General features: G+C 34.2%; 1 protein-coding gene across 9 annotated transcripts in view; it reads right to left on the bottom strand.

Moving 5' to 3' along the window:
• FUT8 (fucosyltransferase 8) overlaps positions 1 to 22,648 on the bottom strand; it is a 319,526-nt gene that overhangs the window by 143,794 nt on the left and 153,084 nt on the right. For all 9 annotated transcript variants that reach the window (XM_027111525.1, XM_027111528.1, XM_027111522.1 and 6 more), the window contains one exon: positions 13,299 to 13,727. In XM_027111525.1, the coding sequence (XP_026967326.1) occupies positions 13,299 to 13,501 (203 nt within the window). In that variant the 5' untranslated portion in view covers positions 13,502 to 13,727. The remainder of the gene's footprint in view (positions 1 to 13,298; positions 13,728 to 22,648) is intronic.

Raw genomic sequence — 22,648 nt, 5'->3', positions numbered from 1 at the left:
AAAAAAAAAAAAAAAAAAAAAAAAAAAAAAGAGAGAATAAATGGTAAAAAATGTTTAATCAAGCCCCTAAACTCAAATATTCACACATTATAAAATATTTAATGCATACTCACTTTGCCTATATGACATTTATAAATGGAAGAGAAAATTCAAACTTAAAGTTTTTCAATTTAGTTATTTAAGATTTTAATATTATTATTCATGTGACACCTTTCTTAAAGAATGGTGCATTCTTCCCTAGAGGCCTTTCTGAGTAGTTATAATAAATAATTAAAATTCCTATATTTTAAATAAAGTTCATGATGGGCAACTATAATTCTCATATATAAAAGCACCAATCGTTTAAAAAAAATCATATAATTCAGTCATGAGAGCCAAAATTCTAAGTAACAAAGCCTATTCTATACTCCTTTGTAACCTAGTATATTATTCAACCATTTTGTCTCTGTAAAGACTTACAAATTTATTGAATGTGATCATCTATCCCTATCAACTTTCTCTAGTTTCAGATGCTAGTCCCAAAGAGGTTAACTGATTTTTTGGGGGTAAATGGTCACTCTGAAGAATATGTACATTTCATGAAATCTAATCTGTTATGCTAAATATTTGATATAAGATAATTTTTTCTATTAAAAAATAAAAACAAGCATTCTGAGTTCTATGAAAGTTTGTAAGGTCATGTGCTTTTTAAATTGTCAACTACCATTAGCTAAAAAGCTATTTATTGATGAACTACTAATAGATAGGAGTTCTTCTAGGTATGCTTTTAAATATCATTTAAAACTTAACAACACTGCAAAATAGAGATTATTATTAACATTTTACAGGTGAAAAAACTGAGGGTCAGAAAGATTAAGTGACTTTTTAAAGATCATTAAGTTAGTAAGTGGTAGACTTGGGATCCAAACCCAAATCTGAGAAACCCACGCTCCTTTCATCTCACCCAGCTGAGCCTTGAGATGAAACCCCAGACCTAACCACCACCTTCTGCAGCCTTGTGAGAGACCCGTAATCAGAGGTACCAGCTAAGCTGTGCATGGACTCCTGATCCAGAGAAACTGTGAGATAGTAAGTGTGTATTGTTTTTTACCACTATTTGTGGTAATCTGTTGTACTACAATTGATAATATACCTGTTTAACAGGTTAGATATAAATAATTCGATGCATTTTGTTTTAAAATTAGTTCTAAGGAACCTAAAATAAACTAAAGAACAAATCATCAAACATGACTCCCCTTTTTACTCCACAATTTATCCAGTGCCTTTCACTAAGCTTTGCCATTTCCTTCCTGTTTATAATATTAGTGGCCTACATTTTTTGATTTCAGAACTACAGAAATTCTACTTGACTCCATTTGCTCTTCAAAATCATGTAAACAGCTCCAGAAATCTTACACTGTATTTTTTTCCCAAATACTGAAAGTTAATTTACTCTAATTTTCTCTGCTCGGTGGTGATTCTGACATTATATATGAGTGTACCAATGCAAATGAGGAAAGCGATTATAATTCCTAAGCAGAAAGCATGATCTTACCCTATATTCCACAAAGCTGGCTTTTATTAAACCATCTTTGTTGGAAATAAGAAGTGGGCAGAGCTTAGAATGAAGAGGAAAAGGAATTTTTCTCTACAGAATGGACTTCCACCTGACTCTATAAATAAGAAAAAATGTCCAGTCCAATCCTCTTCCCTGCCCCCTCTCTAAATACACAGACTTCCCTATTCAATATGTCAAGACAAGCTACAAGAAATTATAAAGGAAACACTCCTATCCAAGCAGGGAGCACATCAGAATAGGAGGGTTTTCAATGGTAGATGTGTATTCTGTTGTTTTTGAATATTCTATAAATGTCAATTAGGTTAAATTGATTGAGAAAATGCTGTTCAGCTCAGTTATATCCTTACTGATTTTCTGCCTGCTTGATCTATCTATCACTGAAAGAGGGACGTTAAAGTCTCTAGGTAAAATAGTGGATTTATATATTTGTCCTTGCCTTACATATTTTGCCTCATGTATTTGATGCTCCGTTGTTAGGTGCATTCATGCTACGAATTGGTTGTCTTCTTGGAGAACTCCTTGATCATTATGAAATGCTTCTTCTTTATCTTTGATAATTTTCCTTATTCTGAAGTCAGTTGAATGGTTAATGGGGAGGAAAGGAATCTGACAGAAATATTATGGTCTATGTTCTAGTCTTCTGGATGCCCCTCCCCCACACAACAAGCAAAGAATATTAGGACAAAAAGGATTGTGGCACTTTTATTCTGACATAGCAGTTACTTTTACAGGCACCATAGTAATGTGATTACAAATTTGGATTATGGACGGATAAATTAGGAGTTTGGGATTAAAATATGCACACTACCTACTATATAGCACAGGGAACTATACTCAATATCTTGTAATAACCTATAATGGAAGAGAATGTAAAAAAAAGAATATATATATTTGTGTGTGTGTGTGTATGTGTATATATATATATATCTGAATCACTTTGTTGTACATCTGAAACTAATGTAACATTGTAAATCAACTATATTTCAATAAAAAAAATTTTTAAAAAGAAATTAAAAAAAAAGGAATTTGGATTAGGGAGTCAGTGTCTGGATCTGAACTTCAGATCTACCTTTTACAGTTAGATAAATTTCAGCAAACTACTTAACTGTGCTTCATTGCCTACATCTATAAAATGAGGATAATGTGAGTATTTAAGTCATAAGCCTGCTGTAGGGGTTGAGATAAACTGCTTATAATATGGCCTAATACACAGTAACAGCTATTGTTATTTTGCTGTCTTGCTGTTCCTGCAACTAATGTTGTTGTTTTTAGAACAATCAAGAAGCTGGGAGTAAAAGCAGAAGCTAACATCTTGGCTTTGAATCAGCCAATGAAATACACATAAAACCCTGGGTATGAAGAAGAAAATTAAGAGAACATAATAAATGTTGATGAAAACAGCATGACATCTTCAATATGCTATTCTTCTACTAATGTTCTGTCCCCATAAAAGCTAGTAATGATAATCGTGTGGAAAAATATATGTGGTCCTATGGTTCTGTGCCACATAACCAATTGCTATATCCATGAAACAGGTGCAGTAGTTGAAAAATTTCTTGTCATGGAGATTGTTGCTGACCCTACAAATAAGAGTATGTTAATGCTATTCCCACACTTCCTCCTCTCCAAACCCATGATTACTGTGGGTCACCTGAAATGAATGGAGGAACTTCTACCTTGTGCAACACATTTTCTGGCAATTACTTCCATATGGATGATTCCCAAAGGTATCTTCCTCTCTCATCCTGGCCTTTTCCCTGATTTCTAGATTAACTTTCTAACGTTCTACTGGATAGGTTCTGCAAGCACGTCAAGCTCAATCTATCTAGATCTCATCTTGATCTCTTTCTCCTAAGAGATTCACTATATTGGTCGATGAAGCAGAGATTACTCTGATAGTTAAAAACTTCCAATCCACCCAAACTCCTCCTTTCCTTTAACACACACCTGGGGATACAATGGGAGAGAAAGTTAAAAACAAATCCAAGAAAAACCTGAAGAACCCGGTCTTAAAATGGTCAAAAAATCCCACAAAAGGTTTTGAAAATTTGGAAACTACAGGGGCACTAAACACATAACCAGTTTTATCCGTGGTATATTAGCTTAATTCTGGGGCTCCCAGGGAGACTAGAGAGAAATTTTAAGACAGACTAAAATTTCTCAGTCTTGTGATATTACAAGACAAAGTTCGGTTTGAGACTTACCTTAAACTCATAGCTAGTGTTTTTATGCAGTGTTTGCCATATTTAGATGCTACATAGTGTAAGAGGCCAAAGAGCAAAGCCTAAAACATCTAAAAGGCAGACTAAATTTCCCACAGTATTTTAAGTCTTCAAAGAAATCCACCAAGTTCTTAATCAAAAGCATGGAAGATTTACGCCTGAGGAACAGGGAAGGAACAGAAGTGGGCTAAGTTTTACTAAAACCATAATGCAGCCATGACCCAGCTCAATCCCTGATTGCACTGAATGAGATAATAAGCCCAGAGATAATATATCCCTAACAGAGGGAAACCTCTGTAACCTCCATACTAGTTTTACACAATATTTTGTCAAAATATTTTGTCACAATATCTGACAAAAATAAAAATTACTAGACATGGAAAGAGTCAAAAAATGTGACCATTAATCAAAAGAAAAATAAAAGTTGATCAAAAGATGATACAGATATCATCCAGGTATTAGCAGACAATATAATAGTTATAGCAGAATAACTTAAAGAAATTAATTAAGTAATTAATTTTAATTAATTAATTAATTAAAATAATTAATTAATTAATTACTTAAAGAAATTATAAAAAACATGGAAAAAGTAGATGAAAAATAAAGAATTTACAAAGAAATTTGAAATTATCCAAAAAAATGGACTAGATATTCCAGAATCAAAATATATAAAAATTAGTATTGGGTGTGTTTAACATCAGAATGAATGCAGAAGAAGATAGATTAAATAAATTGGAATACAGTTCAAACGAAAATATATAAAATGAAGTACAAAGACAAATCAGATTGCAACAGACACATAAAAGGCACGTGAGACACCATAAAAGGAAATCTGCTAATATATGTAAGTGGAGTTCCAGGAGAAAAGAGAAAGAGTAGTCCAGAAGCAGTATTTAAAGAGATAATGGCTAAGGATTTTCTAAAACTGATAAAAGACATCAAACCTCAGAATTAAGCTCAGTGAATTCCAAACTGGATAAAAACAAATAAAGTCATATCTGCGTATCATTGTCAACTTGTATAACACCAAAGACAAAAATTAAAATGCAAAGTAGCCAAAGAAAAAGATATACTTCAATTAAAATTGCTGACTTCTCAACAAAAACTATGAAAGCTAGAAAACAACAGAATGACGTATTTAAAGTGTGGTAAAAAATTACTGCCAAACTAAATTCTATGCTAGCAAAAATATCTCTCAAAACTAAATGTTTTTAAAAAGTCTTCAGAAAAAGAAAATCTAAAAGAGTTTATTGCCATCAAATCTGTACTACCAAAAATACTAAAGGATATTCTTCAGGCTGAAATGATCAGCATGGAAGAATTAAACTGCAGGAAGAAATAAACAACATTAAAAAGAATAAATATATAGTTAATTATAAAGGAATATGACAATTTAAATCAAAATTATAAAAACATAATGTGCAGTTTATAACAGACATTGGGTTAAAATATATGACAATAAAAAGACCAAAAGTGGATGTGGGGGAGGGGTGTTAAATATTTAAGTAGGACAAAATTCTTGCACTGTTCTAGAAATGATACAAATATTACTTTAAGATAGATTGCATTAAAAGGGTATATTTGATAGTATCTAGGGTAATCATTAAAAGAATAAAAATGTATAACTAAAACTATTATAATTGAGAAAACAGAATAACAATTAAAAAAACTGTTTAATCCAAAAGGAAACAGCGAAGAAAAAAATAAGAGATGAGACCAAAAGGGAGGAAAAAATAGCAATGTGGTAGACTTATATCCAGTAATTACATTAAATGTAAATGGATAAAACAACTGAATAAAAAGGCAGAGATTAACAGACTGAACAAAAAAAACAATAAAATCCAATCCTATTCTTATAAGAAACACTTCAAATAATTAAATCTGTTTAAATATATTTAGTAAAAAACACATGAAGGTTAAAATTAAAAGGATGAAAGAAATGTCATGCAGACACTAACACAAAGAAAGTTAGTGTAGCAATATTAATACTGATACCAAATAAATAAGACTTTATAGCTAAAAAAGTATTATTAAAGACAAATGAGGTCATTAGAAAATAAGATATTCCTGTAGCAAATGAAATAGCTTTAGATGTATCAAAGAAAAGTTGACAGAGGTGAAAAGAAATAAATCTGTAACCACTGTTGGAGATTTTTAACATGGCTTTCTTTTTAGCTGATAGAACAAGCAGATTAAAAAAATAATGCTATATAAATTTAGAAAATACTAGTAACACAGTTAACCAACCTAACTTAAATGACATGTGTAGAAGAGCATATCCAACAAGAGCAGAATACACATTTCTCTTAAAACATTCATCAATGTAAGTCATTTGCTGAGCCATTTAAAATTTCAAAGAACTGAAATGATACAGAATATAATTCTATCTGGTTGAAGAACACTCTAGAAATCAAAGCCAAAAAGATAACAGAATAGTCCCACTTAGAAATTAAGCAACACACTCCTTTAACTGTGAGTTAAAGAACAAAAAAAAAAAATCACAAAAGAAATTTGAAAATAGTTTTAATTGAATAACAATTAAAATAGGTCACTGTCAGAACTTTCAAGATGCAACTGTGCTCTCTAAAGCTGTGCTTAGAGAGAAATTTACAGCTCTCCAGGCAAATGTTAGAAAAAAAGCAATGCTTAAAATCAATAATATAAAATTCTTTCTGAAAAAGCTTTAAAAAGAACAGAGAAACAAACCCAGAGACTACAAGAAAAAAATTATACAACTAAGAGTAGAAATCAATAAAATAGAAACAGACATACAACAGGAGAAAACAACAACCAGAGATTCTTTGAAAAAGTAAATAAAATCAATAAACTCTTAGCAAGATAAAAGGAGGAAATACAAACAAATAAACAATATCAAGAATGAAAAAGGAAACAGTACTACAGATATTACAGGTCTGAAGAAGAAAAGTAAAAAGGAATTATGAAAAACTTTATGCAACTTTTGAAAACCTTGATAAAATGGACACATTTCTTGAAAAACACATTTTACCAAAACTGACATAGGAAAAAATAGAAAATGTGAATGGTCCAATTTCTATTAAGAAGATCAAATCTAGAATTTAAAGCCTTCCCACATGTCTCCTGTCCTTACCCAAACCAAGCTCCACGCCCCTGCAGCCAAAACCAAAAAAGACTGCAGGCCCAGACAGCGTCACTGAAATTCTAACAAAGATTTAAAATAGAACGAATACCAATTTTATACAAACCCTTCTAGAGAATAAAATTTTCCTGCACAAACTTAATACCAAAACCCAAAAGACATTATAAGAAGGAAATATTAAAGGTAAACATGTCTTGTTAACATGGAAAAAAAACCACTAGCAAATCTAATACAGCAATATATGAAAAGGTTAATACAAATTCCAGGGAGAAAGCATCTGATTGTCAGACTGAGAAGGCTAGGAATCTTGAGTAAAAATCTCACTAAAATATTCTAACTTAGGGAAGCAGTATTTTCCATAAGGAAAAATAAGATATTCTTTTTTAAAAAAAATTTTATTTATTTATTATTTATTTTCTGGCTGCATTGGGTCTTTTGTTGCTGTGTGGGGCCCTCTCTACTTGCGGTGAGCGGGGGGTACTCTTCATTGCAGTGGCTTCTCTTGTTGCGGAGCTCGGGCTCTAGGCGCGCGGCCTTCAGTAGTTGTGACTCACGGGCTATAGAGCACGGGCTCAGTAGTTGTGGCGCACGGGCTTAGTTGCTCCGTGGCATGTGGGATCTTCCCGGACCAGGGCTTGAACCCATGTCCCCTGTATTGGCAGGTGGATTCTTAACCACTGCGCCACCAGAGAAGCCCAGATATTCTTGATAGCATAAGGAATAAGGGATGCAGGGCTGCAAAATTAAAAGTAGAAAAGAATGGAAGGTTACAGCTAGACATTCTACACACTCCAACCCATTCACTTGCTGTAGGAATACAAGCAGTACACTCTTTATAAGCGAGATGAGCGATTATGGAGAAGATTGCCAACAGCAAATCCTCCAACCAACTAACAGGAACAAACACATCTCCAATTTCTAATACCAGCTTCTCAAAAAGAAGAAGTAAGATATGACCTGTGAAAAATCCTACCAGTCTCCTTTCTACCCATGTCAGCGTTTCATAATTTTGTTGCCTGAGACAAATTTTTCCACCAGAAGATTACTGCTTCAGCTCTAATCCAACCGAGGAGACTAGTACGTAGCTCAGAAAAACAGATAATCGTAAGCTAATTATACTTCCTCTGTGGTCTGTAAAATTTACAGTTTATAGCTAACATCTAAATTCCAGAAGACAATTTTTCTTTCCTGGACCAAACAAACAAACAAACCTTATTAAAAGGCCACAAAGTCACATTTGAATTTTTTAAAATTATGTTCCCCAAAATAAATGGAAATAGAATAAGGAATTAAGTTAAGAGGAAAGCTGTCAATTAAGCACTCTTTAAATGTTACAAGTTCTGTCCAGTTCTGACTTCTGTCACTGAGGTTCACTGCTCAAGGGGTTTCTGAACAAGGTTCAATAATTTTCCAGGTGTTTTCTGCTAAATTTCAACTCTGAGAGGAAGATTGGCAGGTTCAAGTCCTAAAAAGAAAAGATCCTGTGAACTGATAGCAATTTCACATTACTAAAGGTTAAGACAAAACAAACATGAAAGATGAAAGGCATTCCTGTAGGGTGGCAGGCTTAAAAAGTGATGATTTCGGGCTTCCCTGGTGGCGCAGTGGTTGAGAGTCCACCTGCTGATGCAGGGGACACGGGTTCGTGCCCTGGTTCGGGAATATCCCACATGCCGCAGAGCGGCTGGGCCTGTGAGCCATGGCCACTGAGCCTGCGTGTCCAGAGCCTGTGGTCCGCAACTGGAGAGGCCACAACAGTGAGAGGCCCGCGTACCGCCCCCCCCCAAAAAAAAAGTGATGATTTCTAAGTTTTTAAAAGAAAGACTACTACATGTATACTCAATGTGCTGGCAATCAACAAATAAGGAAGGGATGTTTGGGGAAAGTCAAATAAAAGCATGAAGGGAACATGGGAAAATAAGCAGGTGTACCTTGGTACCAAAGCCAACAGATTAAATCATTAATTTAGGTCAGCATCACCTCGTGACTAGATTAATACTGTATTTCCTAGTTAATTTCACTCCAGTCAAGCACATGGCCCAAATCCATCTGAAAATCTAAATCTTCCTCAACCATTTTCACTAACATCAATCCTCTGCTGAAAACCCAGTTACAGTTCCCTATTATCTATCAACCAAGCCTACACTAAACTCTGGCTGTTCAAGACCTCCATGATTTGACCTAATCTATTCAACATTACTTCTAGAGATGAGAAGAGTGGGTTAAATATGGCTACAAATTCTTTGCAGCTCCTACCTTCATTCCCTGAATATGGAGTATCCCTTTGATTTGCAAAGACTAACAGAATGTGGCAGAAGTGACACTGTGCAACTTCTCATGCTTGGCCTCAAGAGGACTTGCAGTTTCTGCTCTTTCCCTCTTGGAACACTACAGCGTAAGAAACCTGGGCTATCCTGCTAGAGTAGCCAGATAGAAGGGAACCAGCTGATGGTCCCAGCTAACCACTGAACATGTGTTAGGTCATCTGGACTGACCAACCACGATGGAGCCATCAGATGGCTGCAGCCACATGAGTGACCCCATACATAATTAGGAAAACAGCCCAGCTAAGGCCAATTGAAATTGAATAATCAGGAGCAAATAAATGTTTATTGGTTTAAGCCACTATGTTTTTATTTTATATATACGCATATATATAAAACATTTTATGTTATATATAAAACCCCAATTTCTTAAAAAAATTCAGTAAGAAAACAAATAACTTAATTTTTAAAATAAGCAACAAATTTGAATAGATACTTCACTGAAGAAGATATATGAATAGCAAATAAGCACATGAAAAAAATTTTCCATCATCACGTAAATGCAAACTGAAACTATGAGATAATACTACATATCTATTAAAACATAAAGTAAAAATAGCTGACAACAGCATGTGCTAGCAAAGATGAGAGCTATAACTCTCAAGCACTGTGAGTGGGAATGCAAAATGGTACAGGTACTCTGGAAAACATTTTGCACAGCTTCTTACATAAAGTTAAAATGCACTTTACATGTGACCCAGCCATTCCACTCCTAGGTATTTACCCAAGAGAAATAAAAACTCACTTACACACAAAAACTTACAGGGCAAATGTCTGTAACAGCTTTGTTCATAATTGCCAAAAAAATGGAAACACTAATAACATCTTTCAACTGGTGAATGCATTTAAAAACAAACAAGACTGATACATGCATACTATGGAATACTGCTCATCATTAAAAAAATTTTTTTTAATAAAATGAACTACCAATACACAAAGTAGCACTGATGAATCACAAGTATATTATGCTAAATGAAAAAGGCCAGACTCAAAAGGCTACCTACTGCATGATTCTATTTATATAACATTCTGGAACAGGAAACAAACATAGGACAGAAAACAAATCAGTGGATGCCAGGGACAGAAGGTTAGAAGAGAATTTAACTACAAAAGGGCACAACAGAATTCTGGGGGGAGAAAGAATTCTTCTATAATTTGATGGTGGTACTGGTTACATGACTATAAGGATTTGCCAAAATTCATAGACATGTATGCTAAAACAAGTGTATTTTACCATACAGAAATTATTCATCAATAAGGCAGAATTAAATATACATACAGATACACATGTACACACAAAGATATACGCAGCAACCTCCCATACGTCGTATTAAAACGTTTGTATCCCTCAGAGTAATGATTTTCAAATTATTTTCCTAAATTTGTAGTAGTATCAACAAAATTAGCAAACACTGGCTAGAAGGTTGAGTAAATGCTTTTTAAAATTATTGTCCTGAATCTTAAAAATTGTAGTTTCAGGCTTCTGGGTTACTTTCCAATTCTAATCCACACACCATATCTCAAAGAAATGACCTAGTTTACAGACATCTGAATTAATCCTTTATAGTCTACCTTCTGAACATACTTTCTCATAATAAAAAGACACAGAAAAAAGACACAGAAAAGTATGAAATATTACAATAAGGGGAAAAAAGAACACCAATGCCACTAGTGCCTCCACTGCTCTTCCTTTTATGCCATGGGCTCTAAAATAATAATCTCTTTGAATAAAACACAAATGGCCCTACCAATAAAGTTGATGGAAAGGCCTGAAGAGGTTTTCTTCCCTAATTATTTACATATTTTCCTGAAATTATATGTGTGTGTGTGCGTGTCTGTGTGTGTGTGTGTGTGTGTGTGTGTGTGTATGGGCTCATTTTCTCCATCTGTACTTTCAGATTGTATTTATGACGTTATAGAATGACATATTAAATGTCTCAGCTCTTAGAAGTTGTCTCTACATTTGTAGTAGTTGAGAATTTAATTTTTTGCCAACATGAAAGACTATAAAGAAGGTGCCTTCAGAGATCCAAAGATTATTTTGCAGAAGGAACAACTCATATTAAAGGCAAGCTTTCCTTCATGCAATAGAAGCAAATACTTGGAAGTCAGACAAGCCAAGTGAACTATCAATATTTAAGTTGAAATTAGGAAAAAAGTGAGCAATTTTTTATTAGCCTAAATTGTTAAGAGGCAATATGTTTTCAAGGAGTAAAATTCTCATAACGTAGAACGAGATCTTACTACAAAGCATACTCCACAATCAACTACTCTTGCTGATCTCCTACATGAGATGTTTAGTTGAGATTTCTGAATCATTTACTTCTCTCTGGTTTCTATTCAGAGAGGCAAAACCGTGCATCAGACCCCTGGCTTTCCACGCATACTGCCAGGAGTCAAAGTAAGCTCCATCATTTGTGAGAAGTGTGACCTAGGGAAAAATTAAATCACTTAATATCCCATTGATTCCTCATCTGTAAAATGGTTATGAAAACAGAACCAGCATCCCATAAAGAAGCTGTGGAATTCAATGAGATAATCAATGCAAAGTCCTTGGCACAGTACCTGGCACATAACAAACTCTCAACAAATGATAGCTATGATTACTAACCTCCAAATTATCAATCTTTGGTTCCCATAACAAATGATTAAGACTCTACTGAAAGACCACTCTCTCCATGATCATTCCTCCCTGGCTCTCCCCAAAAATAAAATAAAATGATACACAAATTCAAGAATTTAGCTGTCCACTTTCTAATTCCTGCGTACTTTGTACTTTGCTGAATGGTACTACTGCTCCTACAAATGACAGGGCTGATGTTTCATTCATTGAAACAGTAAAACTCTTAATACCTAGCACAGCCTTCCACAGAACATAAAGAGATCAAAATGATATCATGGTGAAAAAACGTTACGGAACTAAACAAAAGGAAAGAACTGAGTTCTAAATAAAGAGTTGAAAGGCGGTGAGGGAAGGGAGGCTCCAAGGGTGTATGACACTGCCAACTACATTCTTTCGTCACAGAAGGCTCCTCGGCCTCCACAAAATAGCTCTCTCCCCTTCTCCTTCTCCAACTACTCTGAAAGTTCTATGCACAACAGAACGTTTCCACTTTCGACTCCTCAATGTATATTTTTCTCAAAAAGAAATGAATTTGTGCTCTTTTTTTCTACACTAACTTCCTTTAGAGTCAATTACCACCTCTAGACGACTCTCACCTCTTCATCTTCTCAAATCTCCGACCTCTGTTTTGAGAGACAGCAAGCACTAAGTATACAGTCGCCTTCATATTTAAGTATGAGGATTTAGAAGATACTAGATAATTTCTAAATTCATTAACTTTGAAAACAAATATAGAGACTATCTATTTAACACTATGTTCACTTGCTTCCTGAAAATAAGTCTTTGTTTTTCCCAATAGTTGATGACTTCTAACGCATACATGTCACTTTTTTTTTTTTTTTTTTTTTTTGCCACACCACGGCTTGTGGGATCTTAGTTCCCTGACCAGGGATTGAACCCAGGCCCCCCGGCAGTGAAAGCGCAGGGTCCTAACCACTGGACTGCCGGGGAATTCCCCATGTCACATTTTTTAATAGACTGGAAGTAGCAATTATAATAATTCTCTAGATTCCAGACACAGTTGTTTTATTTAAGAATGAACGTTTTCATTTAATAAGTTAGACTAACTCAGCCTCTCAATTATTATGTGTTTGTTATAGTCCATGATGAAAATTTTAATATGTACTATTTTAAATCATACAAAGTTTATATTTATCAAAATTATCAAAATGCTGAAGATAATTTTAAACAAAATATAAGTAAATTAAACGGCACAGTTTTTCTATATTAAAATTCATAGGCAAAATAAGATTTGCCATTATAGAGTAACTCTCTATGTTAAATACATAGAGATATCACTAGCACAAAAAGTACCTTACTAAGATATTTAAATTTTTGCAAAAATAGCAGTTTACAGAAATCATTAAGTATTTTTTAATAGCTGACTGAAGCCTTGCACCTAAAAACAAAGTACAATATTTCACCATTCTTCCCTCAGTTTGTTAGAACCTACCGGAGAGATTCAGCCATTCGTCTCAAGTCTTCATTCTGCTGTTTTAAGCGTTCAAGCTTTGCCAAAATCTTGGACAGTTCTCGGCTAGAGTGATCAGGGTGGTCATTATCTCGTACCAAGTGACCACCTATATAAAATAGCAAGGTCCCCCAGGCAAAAAGAATGAGCATAATCCAACGCCAGGAACCAGTCCATGGCCGCATTTTCAGAGTTTCAGTTCACTCTCCTGGGTTCCTGGAACTCAAGGAATTGAAAACATCGTCACTCTATTTCTAGCGAGTGCAAAGGTAGTAGCCTTCTGTTCTTTCAACACATGATGCTTCAGACAAATTAGTCTCTCTGGTAGTCCTGTGATGACTCTTTCCAAGAGATCCTCCTGGTGGTATGAGTAGGAAGCTTTATTGTCCTGTGCTTCATGGACTCTACATGCTGTGGAAAGAATAAAAAATGTATTTAAATTAGTTAGGATATGTAAAATGGCATATGCTGGATTCATGGAGTTAAAAGAACCATATTGGTGTTGACTAGCCAACTGGCTGGCAAATAATGTAATTGCCTAAAGTAAGTAAAAAGCAAAAGCTTTTAGGTCTGCATATTAAATCAAGGCTGTACCAGATACATTAATTAGCTCTAAGCCTGAAAGTCCTCCAAATGCCATCATCACTTTTCCTTCTAACAACACTGTGCAACAGCACATATACGGAGATTAAAAGATTGTTATCTTTGAAAAACCACTCAAAACCAAACAAAATGTACTCAACTACATATTCTGGGCTAATGTTTCCATTATCTCAAACTGAAACATGTTCTCTGCATGAGTGAATTCATTCTTACAAAATCTCAACTCCACCCCACACCATCTCACTGCTCAGCTGCCATTACACCACTTAACGCTGCAGGTGACAGGCATATTGTCACTTTTAGGAAAAGTTCTAAAAGTGGCATGTATCAAGCAAAGGTTATCACAGCCACCAAGCAGCTGGCAACCACTCCAAACATCACAAGCAAAGGTAGATTATTCTTTTCTCAAATTTATTTAAAAATACCAACAATTGCAATAGAAGTCTAATACCAGTTAAATCTCAGTTATGGAGCATCTTAAACTACAAAATGCTTTCTCAGGCTTGGTTATTGGTTTCATTTGTCACTTCTCCATCATTAGGCTTAGAACTTCCTTTGAAAACAAAACAATTTTCTTGCCAAGGAGATAATTTGTAGGCAAAGATATAACTTTAATACCATTTGATAAGAAAAGTCTTTTCTCCAGGCACAGAGTTCCTTATAAAAGAGAAGAAAAGAAATAGTTTCTATATACAAAACTGAATGTGATGGGTACTTAACCACTAATAAAACAGTTATGAAAGACTAGATAGAAAAGTTGGAGAAGAGGTTTCAAAAATTAGAGCACAGGACTACTATTATCCTCCTTTTGAACCTCAAATCTCAAATGCTTTTAAATGGCCAAGTATTCAAAGAAAAGAAAATCTCTTCAAAGGAGTGTCCCAGAAACATTCTACTTCCTTCCCATTTATTCCTACACTATTTTCCTCATTGTTTCTGGTTTACACTGACTAAACAAAGGATGAAAAAAATTGTACTCACTGAGAATGTCAGAAAGCCAAATAAAGTAATAATCCAAAGAAAACTTGGTGTTTTGTCTTTTGTTTTAATATCTATTCTTAAGTCTAATGAGAACATTCTTTTTATTGACTCCACTGTTCATTCTGTCTCTTTCTCAAAATCCTTTCTCAAAACCCTATTCCTCTAATTTCAGGTAACCCCACTATCCACTAAACATAAGAATAATTAAAGTCTATTCAACATCTCAGGTATTCAACATCTCACAAGATCCAGTCATGTGAGGTCTACTTTTTATATTATATAGAAAAAATGCAGACATTCAGGGATTCTTGGTTAAAAAACAAATTAAAAAATCCACTCTGATGGTCTAAGGGATGGATTTAATTCAGTAAGTCAACAAAAGAAGTATTAACATTTGAGTTAATAATACTGTTTGTGACAACACATGCAACCCTGTAAAATGCTGTCATACCATATGCTGAACCTATAATGTATCCTAGTCAATTCTAAGCTACACCAGTGAGATATTAGAAATGTTTAATCTTTCCCTTCATAGAAAAAGTTAACTTAGACAAGTGTGAAAAGAAAAGACAAGTGTGATAAACAAAAGTACAGAGTTTTCTAAACAAGAATCATTTCAATAACAAATAAGAAAAAGTTGTTCTGTAACATTTTACTTAGAATTATAACAAAAAAATTATCATTAATATTCAAAGCCAGCAAAAGTATACTATAATTTGAACAGAAACAAGTTTAGAGAAACATAAATTTTGTTACACCAAGTGCTTTGGGATTTTATAAACCACCATCAAAAGTATCCAAGATATTAAATTACTATTTTTTGCAGCAATATTGATAATGCATGAGTTATAAAGCAAGAAATTATTGTAGGAGCAAAACATGGTCATTTTCTTAATTAATAGCATCATTTTAACTCTGTTTTTAGAGAGATATTTCCCCAAATTTTGTTGTTCTTAAAACAGTATTTTTAAAGGGATCAACGAAAATAAGCCAAGCTGAAAACCAAGTAGTTTTCTATGTAATTTTCCTTAGCATGGTTTAAAAGAGCAGGTATAGAATTTCTTCCTTATCCATAATGAATGCCTGCTTACTTACCTATCATGTTTACTGTTTATTTTTGAACCATGCCTGCTAAAATGTAAACTTCATGATTTTTGTTCACTGACGTATCCAAAGTACTTAGAGCAGTATTTACAACTTAGTAATAAATATTTTTTAATAAATAAGTGAATGAGTTGAGTGAAGGATGTCATAATGGCATATGACATATGACACCGAATCTGAGAACTTATCAGCTTCAACTGCATTTTATGCCCCACTTAAGAAAGCAAATACAAATGTAGAATGTAAGACAGTGCTATTATAAGGAAAATAAAATCATTCAAAACTTTACGATTTATTATTAACATATATTTTACAAGACAGCCTCAAATTATTAAAATAAACTGGTCTAAAAGGCCAATAAGTCAGCAATCTTATGGTTACCCTTCAGCCATGAGAAAATAATTCTCTATGTCGTATTTTCCTCATCTAGAAGATTCACTTTGCAAAAACAATTGGATAACTGAAGGAAGTACATACAGCCTTTGATATGAAAGCCACTCAATCTATTTGTGAATGAATTTATTAGTGAAAGTACTTCAAATTTATTAGTAAAAATATTTCAACATTAACTACATGAGCTAATTTCTGACTAAAATTTATATAGCAGTATTTGCTAAGATTTCTTCTGAGTGGGTTGTTTTCAAGTATTTACAAATTCATTCCTGTTTGAGATTCACATACTACCCTTCATCTGCAGAACAGTAAGTGGATTGAAATGTGTCAGGTTTCCTTCTGCAAATTTATTTAATTAGCAATACCACTTTTTTAAAGTAATAGGTATTTAAATGATTCATTTCTTTTGGTATTTACAGAGACTCTTTGGGTTATACTGTTTAATGTCTCTGAAACAAAAAAAAAATATGTAAAAAATATATGTAATTTTTCAAAGTAATTTCTTGAATCTGGAATCTAAAGCACATCATCAGTAGTAAGATCAGAAGCTTTAATGGAGTTATTATGAGGCTTACATGAATAAAGCACTTACAAGGCTTGGCACATAAGAGGTGCCCAAAAAAAGGAAATTCTATTTTAATGCTGACAAAATACGCAGATTAAAAATATGGGTGCTAGAATCGGCAAAGTCTGAACTAGAGTCTTGGTTCTGCTATATCATAGTTAGGTAACCTCACTGAGCTTCAATTTCCTTATCTGTAAAATGGATATATTACATACTACCTCTCCCACCAAATACTGGGAGAGGCTTAAATAAAATAATCTGTGGGAAGCACTTAGCACACCAGTGGCAAACTGTTATTATATCATACATATTAATACTGTAACATTATTTTAAGACACAATTATAATATTTTATATAATTTATATACCATATGTTTTTATAAGCAGTTTCTAAAATGGCTGTCAATGATCCCTGTGTCCCATATTCGTGCTGTTATGTAATCTCCTCCTCCAAGTGTGGGCTGGACCTAGTGACTGACTTCTTATACACAATAGAATACAGGGAAAATGATAGGATTTCACTTCTGAGATAAGGTTACAAGAGATATAAGCTACCACACTGTAAGCTGCCCTATGAAGAGGCCCATGTGGAAAGGAACTGATTCCTGCCAACAACCATGTGAGTGAACTTGGAAATGGATCCTCCATCAGTCAAGCCTGGACCACGCCACTGTACCTTGGTTCACATTTTAATTTCAGGTTTTTGAAAGACCCTGAGCCAGAAGATCCAGCTAAGCCATGGCCCAATTCCAGACCAACAGATAATAAATGTTTTTTAAGCCTCTTAGTCTTAGGGTAATTTGTTATGCAGCAATAGATAATGCACATGTCTAGTTTCCTACTAGGCTGAGTACCTGGTCTTCAATTCATGTATTATTCTGTCTGTCCCCAGCAAGCTGTACAAAGTCTGGGGTACAGCGTAGGCATCCAGGATGCAGGACAGAAATGAATCTTAATTACAGTTCCTTAATATCCTGCTAATATCTCTTACAAATACTATAAAAACTAAACTCAATTTATAGCAAATAAGAGATCTGGTAAAAGTATAATTATTAGTTTTATATTATACCAAAAGTCTGAAAGCATTTCTATTAATGTTTACTAAACAGACTTCCACTTCTAACCATGAAAGAATAACTGGTATTACATTTGTCCTCACATATAAACAACTAGAAAACTCATATATTCTTTGTTTTTTTTCTTGTTTCTTGTTTCTTTACAACCCTTTAAAAATGTAAAATCCATTCTTAGCTCAAGGGCTGTAGCCCAGATCTGCTCATGAGACCAGTCTAATGACTCCAGTCACAGAATAAAGGCTATGCTAACAAGATCCATAACAAAACTTAAAAACAAGCTACAAAAACAAGCTAAAGGTGATCCAAAAGTAAATTAATGCCTATCAAAATAAACTCAACATTCTTTAAAGAAAGACAATAAAATACAGATACTCAACAATATAAAGTTCACACTGTCCAGCAACTAATCAAAACTTACAAAGAACATGGAAAGAGATCATCCGGTGACGCAGGCATCCAAAAACCTGCTAAAGGCTAAGGGTGGACTAGAATACAGAGCAAACACTCCACTCCAAGCCCCAAACCAAGAATAAGGCAGCAGTAGTCCACCACCTCAGGAGTTTTAAGTCTCTGCAAAAACAAGACAGACAAAATTTCTGCCCTCAAGAGGTAATATTCTAGTGGATTCTAATCACAAAGGGAAGTCACTAAAACAAGCCCCAGAGAAGCCTCTTCTTGCAACAACTAACATTCTGAGTAATTCAGTAGAAACTGAATATAAACCATATCACCTAATTACTTTCTTAGAAATAGTGTAATCATTCCATTAGAAGCAACAACGACGACAACAAAATGCAGTACCATTTACAACACTATCAAACTGACTTTTCTTATACCTAACATATAAGAAAATGACCTTCTACTTCTTTTAGCATCTGACTATGCGAAAATGATATTTCCAAGAATCACATTCAAGTGGCTTCACTTTAATGCTAAGGCCAAAAGATGGAATCTGTGACAACGTGTTACAGAATCAAATGACTAAGAGCCTGGCCTGTTCTGCTGTGAACCATGTTCATTAGAAGATTGTCCTCTAAACTTAAAACTAATTCAATACTTATTTAAGTAATATAAATATGTATACCCTATGCAAAGGGAAGTATAGCATTATATGTCAAATATTTGCATAAACATGCCCTTTGATGAGAAACTCCACTAGCAGGAATTTATGCATTTTAACACGTGAACAAATCATATCACAAGGGTATTCATTACAATGCTGTTCGCAATAGTTCCAAACTGGAAAAAACATAATTGCCCATCAATAGAAACATGGTTGAAGAAATTATGAATTACTTTTCCAGAAATATGTATTTTTTAACTATGATGCCAACAAGTAGGAAAATGTGGCCCATAACTAAGAAGAAAATCAGTCAATTTAAAACAGACCCAGAAGACAGAGATGATGATAATAGCGGATAAGGACACTAAAACAATTACTATAAATATGTGTTAGGATTTAAATTTTTAAAAATGAATACATTGATTAAAAGAAATAAAAACTAACAAACATCTATAATTTTTTAAAAATCTAAAAATTAAAAAATTCTCTGGAAATGATTAAGAGCAAATTAGATACTGCAGAGGAAAAGTTAAGTGAATTTGAAGACAAATAGAAAATATCCTGATCACAAGAAAAAAATTACAACTATATATGGTGACATATGTTAACTAGATTTATTATAGTGATAATTTAACTATATATATATATCAAATCATTGTGTTGTACACCTGAAACTAATATATGTCAACTTAGAAAAATTACCCAAAAAGAAAATTATCCAGGAAGAAAAAAATCTGAAGGAGGTTTAATAAAAAAGTAAATTTTTAAAGTAACCACTGTTTACAGCACTTCAGATATCACGGTGTTTGACAGCTTTCAGCACAGTCACAGCACATTACAGTAACTATCATCGTGAACTAAAAACTGTTCAGGAGCTAAAACTCTAATAAAAGTCACCCATCAACATTAGCAAGAAAACAACTTACGTTAATCAGCTTTGGAAATGTACTGGCATTCCCCATTTTTGCATTCAGTTTGAAAAGGACTTCTCAGAACAAAACCTGTCTCAAACCTGAAGTAATGTACATTGAAAGCTAGTTTAGTCACGGGCATATAAAGAATTTCCAATGTATTTTTAAATACAAATAAAACCATAATTTGGAGGAGAAGATTAGTCACGGCGGGGCGGTGCGGGGGGAATACATAAGTGTTAAAAAGAGTTTCAGGGGGCTTCTTATTGGAAAAAAATACAAGCAAGTGGGCAATAGAACAACATCTTTAAAAGTGCTGAAATTAAAAAAAAAAACGGCAAAACTACACTTTGTTATCCATTGAAAATACCTTCAAAAACAAAAGCAGGGCTTCCCTGGTGGCACAGTGGTTGAGAGTCCGCCTGCCGATGCAGGGGACATGGGTTCGTGCCCCAGTCCGGGAAGATCCCACATGCCGCGGAGCGGCTGGGCCCATGAGCCATGGCCGCTGAGCCTGCGCGTCCGGAACCTGTGCTCCACAACGGGGGAGGCCACAACAGTGAGAGGCCCGCGTACAGCAAAAAAAAAAAAAAAAAAAAGCAGGTTTCTGTAAGTTTTCATTTAACTTGGGTAAATACCTAGGATTGGGGATTGCTGGGTCATATGGAAAACATACACTTATAATAAGAAAAGGCCAAACGGTATTCCAAAGCAGCTGCATCATCCTGAATTGTTACCAGGAACAAATGAGTGTTCCTGTTGCTCTACAGTTTCTCCAGCATTTGGTATTTTCAATTTTTTTTAAAGTAATTCAGATAGTTGTGTAGTGGTTCAATCTGGTTTCCATTTGCATTCAATTTCTCTAATAACAAATGACATTAAGCATGTGATCATCTATTCATGTGCTTATCTGCCAACCATATAGCTTCTCTGGTGAAATGTCTATTCAGATGTTTTGTACATTTCTATATTACATTGTTTACTTTTGAGATTTAAGAGTTCTTTATATATTCTTGACACATGTCTATAATCAGATGTGTGACTTTTCAAATATTTTTTCCCACTCTGTCACTTGCCTTTGCATTCTCTTAACAGTGTCTTGCATGCAGCAAAAAAATTAATTTTTTGACAGAATATAAAAAAAATTATAATTTTTAAAAATAGATTTGGTTTTTTTTTAATAGATTGTGGTTTGAGTATTATATCTAAAAATTCAATGTCAATCCAAGGTCACATATATTTTCTCCTACATTTGCCTTAAGAAGTTTTAGTTTTAGGTTTCAAAGTTAAAAATACACTTGCCCAGGATTCCCGCTCCTACCTAGGTATCACCTCAAGAAAAATGAAAGCTCATGTTCCCACAAAAACTGGTACACAAATGTTTATAGCAGCTTTATATATAGACAAAAATTGGAGGAAAAATCAACATGGTCTTCAACAGGTGAATGAGAACATTCATTTATCAAAACAAATGATCATGTATCAAAAACAAAGGACTACTACTCAGCAAAAAAAAGGAACAAGCTATTGGCTCACTCAACAAAATAGGTGAATCTTATGAAGAGCCCAGAGATAAATCCATGCACATATGGTCACCTTATCTTTGAGAAAAGAGGCAAGAATATAAAATGGAGAAAAGAAAGCCTCTTCAATAAGTGGTGCTGGGACAGCTACATGTAAAAGAATGAAATTAGAACACTCCCTAACACCATAAACAAAAATAAACTCAAAATGAATTAAAGACCTAAATGTAAGGCCAGACACTATAAAACTCTTAGAGGAAAACATAAGCAGAACACTCTATGACATAAATGACAGCAAGATCCTTTTTGACCTACCTCCTAGAGTAATGGAAATGAAATCAAAAATTAACAAATGGGACCTAATGAAACTTAAAGGCTATTGCACAGCAAAGGAAACCATAAACAAGACAAAAAGACAACCTTCAGAATGGGAGAAAATATTTGCAAATGAAGCAACTGGCAAAGGATTAATCTCCCAAATATACAAGCAGCTCATGCAGCTCAATATCAAAAACACAAACAACTTAATCCAAAAATGGGCAGAAGACCTAGACAGACATTTCTCCAAAGAAGATATACAGATTGCCAACAAACACATGAAAGGATGCTCAACATCACTAATCATTAGAAAAATGCAAATCAAAACTACAATGAGGTATCACCTCACACAGGTTAAAAAGGCCATCATCAAAAACTCCACAAACAATAAATGCTGGAGAGGGTGTAGAGAAAAGGGAACCCTCTTGCACTGTTGGTGGGAATGCAAACTGACAGAGCCACTATGGAGAATAGTATGGAGGTTCCTTAAAAACTAAAAATAGAACTACCATATGACCCAGCAATCCCACTACTGGGCATATACCCTGAGAAAACCATAATTCAAAAAGAGTCATGCACCACAATGTTCACTGCAGCACTATTTACAATAGCCAGGACATGGAAGCAACCTAGGTGTCCGTCGACAGATGAATGGATAAAGAAGATGTGGCACATATATACAACGGAATATTACTCAGCCATAAAAAGAAATGAAATTGAGGTATTTGTAGTGAGGTGGATGGACCTAGAGACTGTCACACAGAGTGAAGTAAGTCAGAAAGGGAAAAATAACATA

Source organism: Aethalodelphis obliquidens, unplaced genomic scaffold (assembly GCF_003676395.1).
Source record: "Aethalodelphis obliquidens isolate GAN/ISIS:26980383/991018 unplaced genomic scaffold, ASM367639v1 scaffold10, whole genome shotgun sequence".
Taxonomy (NCBI): Eukaryota; Metazoa; Chordata; class Mammalia; order Artiodactyla; family Delphinidae; genus Aethalodelphis; species Aethalodelphis obliquidens.
This window is presented reverse-complemented; position numbering and strand designations above follow the sequence as displayed.